Source organism: Manis pentadactyla, chromosome 12 (genome assembly GCF_030020395.1).
Source record: "Manis pentadactyla isolate mManPen7 chromosome 12, mManPen7.hap1, whole genome shotgun sequence".
In the NCBI taxonomy this organism is placed as follows: domain Eukaryota; kingdom Metazoa; phylum Chordata; class Mammalia; order Pholidota; family Manidae; genus Manis; species Manis pentadactyla.
Window position 1 is genome coordinate 90,915,825 of NC_080030.1, and position 9,952 is coordinate 90,925,776.

At 38.8% G+C, this 9,952-nt stretch overlaps 1 protein-coding gene across 1 annotated transcript in view; it reads left to right on the forward strand.

Annotated features, from left to right (window-relative positions):
* Positions 1-8,543, forward strand: part of HTR1E (5-hydroxytryptamine receptor 1E) — a 60,496-nt gene extending 51,953 nt beyond the window's left edge. The window contains exon 2 of the mRNA XM_036912158.2: positions 6,952-8,543. Coding sequence (XP_036768053.1) covers positions 7,138-8,235 — 1,098 coding nt within the window. The 5' untranslated portion in view covers positions 6,952-7,137 and the 3' untranslated portion in view covers positions 8,236-8,543. The remainder of the gene's footprint in view (positions 1-6,951) is intronic.
* The last annotated feature ends 1,409 nt before the right edge of the window (positions 8,544-9,952 follow it).

Below are 9,952 nucleotides of genomic sequence, written 5' to 3' on the forward strand. Positions count from 1 at the left end.
AAAATCCTTATCTAGAACTGATCAAGAGAGAAAAAGTATAATTATGAATATCAAGAATGAGAGAGGGATTATTATAGATATTTAAGGCATTAAAAGGATATGAAAGGAATGTTGTGATTAACATTATGCTTATGAATCTGATAACTTAGATGAAACAAATTCCTTTAAGAACATAAATCATCAAAAGTGACCTAAGAATAAACAGAAGTCCTAAGAAGCCCTTTAAATGTAAATTGAATTTATAATTAAAATCTTCCCACAAGGAAAACTCAGGGTTCAAAGAGATCCACAGGTATATTCCATCAAATATTCTCAAAAGAAATGACATTAGTATTTCTCTAAGTCTTTCAAAAAGTTTTTAAAACTCCTTTTTTTTAAGGCCAGTATAGCCTCAATACCAAAACTGGTCAAGATGAGTACAGGAAAAGAAATGTTCAGAGCAACATCTCTCCTGAACATAAATGCAAAAGTTCTTAACAAAATATTAGTGAATCAAATTCAACAATACATAAAAAGGAAAATATACGATAACTAACTGGGGTTTTTCCAAGACTGCAAGATTGGTTTTACTTCCAAAAATCAACTACTGTAATTCACTATATTAACAAAGTAAACAAAGATATCATAAAATCATCCGAGGAGTTGGAAAAGATATATTTGATAAAATTAAATATCCAATTATTATGAAAACCATCAGCAATTTAGGAATAGAAGAAAATTTCCTCAAAATAGTAAAAGGGATCTAAGAAAAACTTACAGATAATACCTTATTAATTGTAAGTGACGAGCATCTCCCCCTCTGATATTGAGAACAGTAAGAATGTCTACCCTCATCACTTTTATTCAGCATCTTACTGGGTTTCTAGTCAGTATGATAGGCAAGACAAAGAAATAAAAGCAATAAAACTGGAAAAGAAATAAAACTCTCTATTTGCAAAGACATGATTGTTTTCATAGAAAAATCTTAAGAATTTATAAAATATCCACTAGAATTTATGAGTATTAGCATGATCACAGACTCAAAATTAATATCCAAAAATCCATTGTATTTCTCTACACAAGCAATAAATATGAAAATTGAAATACAAGTACCATTTACAAAAATATTAAAATACATAGGAGCATATTTAAAGAAATATGTACAAAATTTATACACTGAAAATTATAAATATTACTGAAAGATTAAGAAATACCAAGTCAATGGAGAATGCTACTTTGTTGTTGGAGAACACACAATATTGATAAATTTTAATTCTCCTTATATTAGTCTATAATTTCTACACAACCCCATCTAAAATTCCAGGAGGGTTTTGTAGAAATTGACAGTTCAATTCTAAAATTTATATGGAAATCCATAGAACCTTAGAGTAGCCAAAACAATCTTGAAAAAGAACAACATTGGATTCACCTAATTGCAAAACTTAGTTTAAGAGCTCCAATAATAAAGACGATGTTATACTGGCATAAAGGTAGATCAAGGGAACAGAAGATAGGATATAGAAATAGACTGACATATGCAGTCAATTGATTTTTTATACAAGGCACTAAAACATTTCAATGGTGAAAGAAATGCTCCCAAGAGGTGCTAAAATAACTAGACATCCATATCAGGGGGAAAAAGTAAACACCTACTTCATATCCAAATGCAAAAATGTATTTAAGAATTTTTGTGCTCTTTTATCCCCCTCACACTCCCCATGTACCCATCCCAACCCCTCCCCCACAGTAACCACCAGTTGACAGATAGCAACTGCACAGTGGGGGTAAGGATTTAATAATATGGGTAACTGTTGAACCACCGTGTTGTATACTTGAAACCAATATAAGATTGTATATCAACTATACTTCAATAAAAAAAAAAGAACTCATTTTTCAAGCAATTAAAATAAATTTATTCAAGATGGATCATGAATTGTTGGTTCACAAATTCAGGAATTCCCTGGGTGAAACCTGAAATTGGCAAGGAGAGACTAAAGAGATAGACTACTCCAGATGGCTAGGTCACACATTTAATAAGCAGGGTAACTTACACACAAGGCTTGCATTCAAGATGAATAGATCTCCACACCTGCCTCCCAGAATCTTAAAAGTTTATCTTGAAGCCTTACCTGGATTCAGTCACCCATACCATCCAGATGGTCTCAACAATACTTTGCTCTCTCAAGGCTGTGCCCTTGAAAATGGCTCCCACTATGGAAGAGGTAGGCTGAGTATACATTCTGAGGACAGGGCAGGAGATGAGAAGCCTCCAGTTGCCTGGAACAAGCCCATGTCCTTTTGCTGACCTCCTCCAACATGAACATAGAAGCAAAAACTATTAGGCCTCTAGAGGAAAACATAGAAAAATTTCTTTGTAACTTTGAGGCCACATCTTGGAACACAGGAAGTGCTAATGCCAAAGAAAAAGTAGATAACTTAGAAAATTAAAATCTTCTGCTCATCAAAAGTCATCACCAAATAATACAAAGGTAAACCACTGAGTAGAAAATGTTCACAAAACACTGTTCTGACAAAAGACTTGTGTCCAGAATGTATAAACATCTCCTAGACCTCTATGTACTACATTTGCTTGAAGTTTTACAATGATATGTTTTCCCTGTTATTATGAATATAATAACCTCATAATAACCACATGTCACAATCACAATTTAAATAAATAGAAAGGAGAAAGAAAACAAACAACCCCGTGCTTCAGTATCTCCCCCACACCTTCCTTTGATCTTATCAAGTTGAGATGTACACTACTATCCATCCTTCCTTCCCCTGGACAGGCAAAGAAAAGTCTTTATGAAGGTTGCAGAAGTGAATTCAAGAAACAATTAGATAAAATTAGTAATTGCGAAAGCAAGCTGCCACTCCTGAAATAACAATAAAGAAGAACTTGGCTCATATTGGAGACTTTTTATTTTTATTGAAGTATAGTTGACACACAATATTATATTAGGCTCAGGTATACAACTCAGTGATTTGACACATATACATTACAAAATGCTCACCATGATAAGTCTAGGTACTGTCTGTCACCATACATAGTTATTGCAATGTTATTGACTATGTTCTCTATGTTGTACTTTACATTCTTGTGATTTATTTATTTTATGACTGGGAGTTTATACTTCTGAATCCCCTTCACCTACATGACCCATCTTCTGGCAACCACCAGTGTGTTCTCTGTATTTATGAGTCTGTTTCTGTTTTGTCTTGTCTTTTTTTGTTTATGTACTGGTTTTGTTTTTAGATTCTATGTTGGAGATTTTTTACTGATTTGGAAAAACTGGGGCAAAATGAAAACAATCAAGAGATGAAAGAATATTTATGTTGAATTATTGATAGTTATTGAAAACCAGTAGAAGACTAGATAAGAGGGTGAAATAAAAAATTAGTTGAGTGTCCTCGTGGCCTCATCTCCCTAATGCTGTGACCATCAGTGGGGTAGTGTAAGTCAGAGGCTCCAAAGCATGCCAGTAAATGGGAGCAGCACGCACTGACCCATTTTGGTTTACTGTGATTCTCTCCTGTTCATAATTTTCATGAAAACCTATTTAAATATGGCTTTGGACCACACTGGTATTTTCCATGTTATAATTAGAACAAAAACTGAAAGTAATAAACCCCCCAAGAAGTTCCTGCTTTAAGTCCTGATAGGATATGTCCATTTTTAGCTATGGTAATTGCAGTTAACTTTCCATTCTGATGGACTAATAAAAGTTTGGTGTGTTGATATTAGTGTTTGGATAGGTTTTGCAGCATGTGTTCCGAGTTAAGTGTTATTAATTCCTCCACCCCTATCTACTATGTGAAAGCTAAAGAGACTTAAGAGATTTTCAGGTGCCATTTAAACAGCAGTGTTCTATTTAGAAATCATACTACCCCCTAAGGAGTTGGTGGTGATTATAAAACCATGGGTTATTTTCTTAGGAAGGTAAAAGTCAATTGAGGATGGATCATTTCCTGAAATAGACTGTATCTTCGCCCCTCACTGCCCCCACCATGATCCTTTAAATTATTTAAGAAATTCTACTTACCCAGGGCCTCCAGGCCTCACCTACTGACTCCCAGACTCTTCGATACTGCTTTCCTGCTTCCTCTTTTACATTTCACTCACTCCAAAAAATGATCTGTGTCCCAATATAAAGAAAATCGAGTGTAGCAGCAGAGAAAATTGTAACCAGACCAGCAAAAAAAGACAATCTCTCATTTTAAAAAGAAAACAGCCTTGACCCCACATCTCCCTCCCCAGATACCTTATTTCTCTGCTCTCCTTTTCTGCAAAACTTTTGAATTGCTCTTATCCAATGTTCCTATTTCCTCTCTTCCCTTTCTTTCTTGAAACCCTCACATTCAGCCTTTCAACTCCACTACTGCATCACACTGCTCTTGTCAAGGTTTATCAATGTCATCCACTTTGCCCAGCCAGTGGTCAAGTCTGCATCTCCCACAGCCTCTCAGCTGTATTTACATAGTTGGTCACTTCTGTCTTACTTGATAAGCTTTCTTCACATAGTCTTGGGACGCAATTATCTCTCATTGTTCTCCTCCACTTCAATAGCTGTTCTTCTCTGCTTTGCTGGTTCCTGACCTTTAAAGAGTGAAGAGTTCCAGGGCCCGGTTCTCAGACTTGTTCCATCTATAATCTCTCCTGAAGTGCTCTCACCTAGCTGCTCAAAAGGCTGTGTTATATCTGTTGTTATGGAACAAAGTACAAGATACATTGTTAGTGGAAAAAAGATGAAAGATGGCAAGCTGGATGTGTGCAGAAGTTTGGGGTGACTGGCAACACAAAGATACAAAACTCCTATTCTGAAAGGCTTGGACACAAAATAAACACATTTAAAACACATATAAGAGCTGGCAATGTAGCCACAACCTGTAATGTTTTTGCAAATTTAATGAGAGGCATTTAAAAGAATCAGTCAGACATCCCACCCTCCAGAAATGTGTTGCCTGCTGGGGGGAGTGAAACATAAATGATTACAAAGTAAGAAAGAAAATGGTGTCACCAGAGAAATAACAATTAGGACTTATAGGAGCTTGGATAATTACAGCAGCCTTTAAGAGCTCTGTGAAGCTGAATTATTTCTGATTTTTTTACTGTGTACTTTCAAAATAACCACGTTTCCTAATTTTCTCTATTATCACATTGAGATTTGTAAAGTTTTTGTCCCTTATCCATGTCGCTATCTGTATTCTCAATCTGCCTGTCAGAGTGGAAAAGCCTTTTTGTGGAGAACTACTCTATCCAACAAACCTGAAGAACTCAAGAAAGACATAATTAAGAAGAGTTGTATAAAGAAAATAATTTCATTTCATTTTATTGTAGAGAAAGGGGTCAAAATGGAGAAATAAATGCATGGGATATAGGGGGAAATGTGGAGAGGTTGCCCCAAGCTGATAAGGTAGCTCAGCTGGAATCTGAGCCCAGGACTGAGTCCAAAGCCTACCCTTTAAATTGTACAGCCTGCCTGAAACAAAAATGCAAATTTTAACTGATTATAAACAGAGGGAAAGATTCCAATGGAGAAGAAAACATTTCATTTACAAGAAAGAGGATATTGGTGGTGAAGCAAGTCCTGTGGGAGAACTAGAGAAACACAAGACTTCAAAAAGTAGCCGAATCCACAGAAACAGTGTAAAAGCATAGTAGAAACAGAGCGGCATGACAATTCTCAGGTACCTGCAGAAAGATAGACTGTCTTAAAGAAAAATGCCCCATTTTTGGTCTTTAGTGAAATCATTATTATCTTCTATATCTAAAAGTTAATTGTACCCATCTCCTTCTCTTCTTGGTTCTGCCCAGTGGGCAGGAGAAATCAGCTCTAGAGCTAGCTTGATCTCACCCTGGTGCCCCCTAACTTCCAGTCCCCCCTCCACCCACTTCCACTCTCCAGTTCACACGTGCCTCACCTGCTCCCGTCCTCAGTCTTTGCTAAGATAATTGTGTCTGTTAGGCCTAATCCACATCAATCTGTCCCATCTTAAAACCGCTGAAACACCAGTTTTGCTTTGAAATTTTCCTGGGCCTAATCCTTCAGTCAAATCAAACAGAATTTGATCAGCATTCTGACCAACAGCCATTAGCCGTGAGTATTCCTATACAGATTTTGATTGTCTTGTTCTTATAAACATACGTTTATATTTGACCTTACTTTTTGTAAAAAGCCCTTACAGTTAGGCACTCAATAAATGTCCCTATCTCATTGACTGTCCCGCTTAATAACAGCCATCCAGGAGACAAGATGATAGGTAGGCAGATGGATAGATAGAGAATTTGAAAGGACACAAATGTTAAACAAAACTAAACGCATTTATTTTTATGTAGAGATCTTTGAGTTTGGTGGTGATGCCATTTCATAGTCAATTTACTCATTACTCTGAGAACAATTTGCCATAAACATCAAAGTATATTCTTTTTTTCTCTCTTTTCTCCTAAGAAATACACAGAGGGTATGTAAAATATCAGAAATAATCAGAAAAATTACACAATTCCATTGTGCCACTAAAATATCTTTGGAGTTGAATATTTGCTATGAAACTTTAAAATCTGGTTGGAAGTCTGCTCATTATAAACAACACAAGTTTTTTCTTCAATGTAATGGTCCCTGAATTTTTTAAGGTCTGATAGAATGTGACCATATGTCTCCAGATGTGAAATAGGCTTTTTATAGATATAAATAGATCTCTATATGAATTAAAAAGAAAAAAGAAAAGAGTTCAGGTGGCAAGATAGACAATATTTAGTTATATCTCCATCAGAAAGAGTTTAGGAACTTAACTTTTATAAAAGCATCTTTTAAGGAATAATGTAAAGGTGAACTTTATATTCAGAGATAAAAATGGAAATTATATCAAATATGTGTAAAGAATTTATGAATCTCAAGATATTATCAGATTTTCCAGGGGAAAAAAAAACACGCTTTTTCATTAATTAACTGGTAACATATTATCTTCCAGGAACCCTCCATCCAGAAGAAATGCTGTGGCACTTCCCTTTACCCACACAAAAAGGAACACAAGAGACTACATAGCTGAAGAAACCATAGCATCCTTACAAATGAAACACATTCAAGTCTAAGTAGTTTCCAGCTGAAGGAAATTAACCAAGAGCTTCTCCACAGTGCAGACGGGAATAGGGAAAACATGAACACCACTAACTGCACCACAGAAGCCAGTGCGGCCGTGAGACCCAAGACCGTCACTGAGAAGATGCTCATTTCCGTGGCTCTGGTGGTCATCACCACCCTGACCGTGTTGCTGAACTTGGCTGTGATCATGGCCATCTGCACCACCAAGAAGCTCCACCAGCCTGCCAATTACCTGATCTGCTCTCTGGCTGTGACGGACCTCCTGGTGGCAGTGCTGGTCATGCCCCTGAGCATCATGTACATTGTCATGGACAGCTGGAAGCTAGGGTACTTCATCTGCGAGGTGTGGCTGAGTGTGGACATGACCTGCTGCACCTGCTCCATCCTGCATCTCTGCGTGATTGCCTTGGACAGGTACTGGGCCATCACCAATGCCATTGAGTACGCCAGGAAGAGGACTGCCAAGAGAGCTGGACTGATGATCCTCACCGTCTGGGCCATCTCCATCTTCATCTCCATGCCCCCTCTGTTCTGGCGGAGTCACCGCCAGCTCAGCCCGCCCCCCAGTCAGTGCACCATTCAGCATGACCATGTCATCTACACCATTTACTCCACACTTGGGGCATTTTATATCCCCTTGACTTTGATACTGATTCTCTATTACCGGATTTACCATGCAGCCAAGAGCCTTTACCAGAAGAGAGGATCAAGCCGGCACCTAAGCAGCAGAAGCACAGATAGCCAAAATTCTTTTGCGAGTTGTAAACTTACACAGACTTTCTGCGTGTCTGACTTCTCAACCTCAGACCCTACCACAGAGTTTGAAAAGATCCACACCTCCATCAGGATCCCTTCCTTCGACAATGATCTAGATCACCCAGGAGAACGCCAGCAGATCTCTAGTACCAGGGAGCGCAAGGCGGCACGCATCCTGGGACTGATTTTGGGTGCATTCATTTTGTCATGGCTGCCATTTTTCATCAAAGAGTTGATTGTCGGTCTCAGTGTCTATACAGTGTCCTCTGAAGTGGCTGATTTTTTGACATGGCTCGGTTATGTTAATTCTCTTATCAACCCTCTGCTCTACACAAGTTTTAATGAGGACTTTAAGCTGGCTTTTAAAAAGCTCATTAGATGTCGAGAACATAATTAGATTGTAAAAAGCCAAGAGGCATGATTTTTACCAGCTCTGTGAGTGGATGGGGGAAAGGGTGCGCCTCATTAATTCTTGAACACAGTTGGTTCAAGAGAGTTTGTAAGTATGTGTGGTCCTGTTTTTTGTTTTGCTGTTTTGTTTGAGGTGTGTTATTTGGTGTGCTGTTTTCTACCTCTGGTCTTATTTGTGGCACATAATTTCAAATAAATATTATCATACAAAAACAGAAATTTCATAGAAGTAATAATAAGGTAAAATAGAAACTACTTTTTTTAGCCATTTTAGTTAATCCTGCAATTAAAGATTGCCAAAACAAATCTTCATTTGCAGAATTTCTTTTTACTTATAAATTAAACACTTGACAACATTCCCTTCTGTGACATTAAATCTGAGGTTATGGCTCCATGTGCATACAAATTCCAGTGGGAATTGCATGACTACATAAAGCATAAAAAATGTGTGTGCTGTCATCTACTGCTTGCAGACCTGAGCTAGAGTCATTCGCTGTGATACATAGCTCATTCCTTCCAGACACAGATAATAGAGCTGGCATGTCCTTTTTAGTTCATGACTAAATAAGCTTCCTTATTCTCTGAAAGGAACCTGGAATGAATACACTGGCACTTTCATAGGCCTTTGATTATGAATATGAAACATAAGCCAATAAGAATCTAAATCTACTTTGGTCCATGTGCTACTATATTACCTGGCAGACACATTGGGCCCCTTCCCCTTCCAAGTCCCAGCGAAGCTCTCACTCTGGCAGGATGAAAGTGGGAGTACCTGATAAATTTGGAGAACTTTTAAAGCAGCTTAATGGAGTGCAATGATCAAATGAGGGAATATATGACCTAAAGACCTTCACTGGGGAAATGTTACCCATGAAATTACCAGTTGTGTAGTTGAAAAAATTAAAAGTTGAATATCTATGCTTACAAGCAAAGGCAACTCATCAGGAAATGAGCATGGAATTCTGTCCCCTGAAATCGCTGTGTCTTCCATCCCTGACTGCACCCTGAGGCCATGCACTGCAAGGCCCGAGCCTGCCTCTCACGGCCTGGATGACTGCCCTAGTCATGCGCAGGAACTCACCACTGAGTCAAGAGCCGTGACGGAAAGGACTGGAAGTCTGTACATTCCTGGATGCTCCTCAGTAAAGAACTGCCCTGGGCTCTGCTCCTCATCTCCCTCTGCAGCTTCTCCCCGTCTCTGCACTCTTCACACACCGTCTCTCTTCTTTGTGTGCTGAGAAGACATTGGTTTGCCCTCTCTCCACCCCCACGGTTCAGCCCTTAAATCTATCCTTCTCGACTTCTCTGTGATCTTCCTCTCATCCTCCCTGCCCCACTTTCTCTCCTCTCGCCGCCCCTTCCTCTCCCCACTCTTGAACCTCGCTGATTTATCAGTTTGCTCAGGTCTCTTGGACACTGGTGCACACACACCTCCTCTGGCCCTACTTCCTGTGCGGCTCCTGCTTCGTCTCTCTCCCAACGGCCACCTGAGAGTCATCAAACATCACTGCTCATTCTGCTCACTTCTCTCCTCTCACTGACTCTCCTGGCCCTTGTCATCTGAGGGCGCCTCTGCCAGCTCTCCTGTAACCGACCTCCCAAAGGGCATCGGCGACTCGCTGATAGGCAACTGCTATGTTTCCTTCTGTCCTCATCCACCTCGGTCCTCTCATCTACTCAAACAGCAAACCATCCCTTTCTTC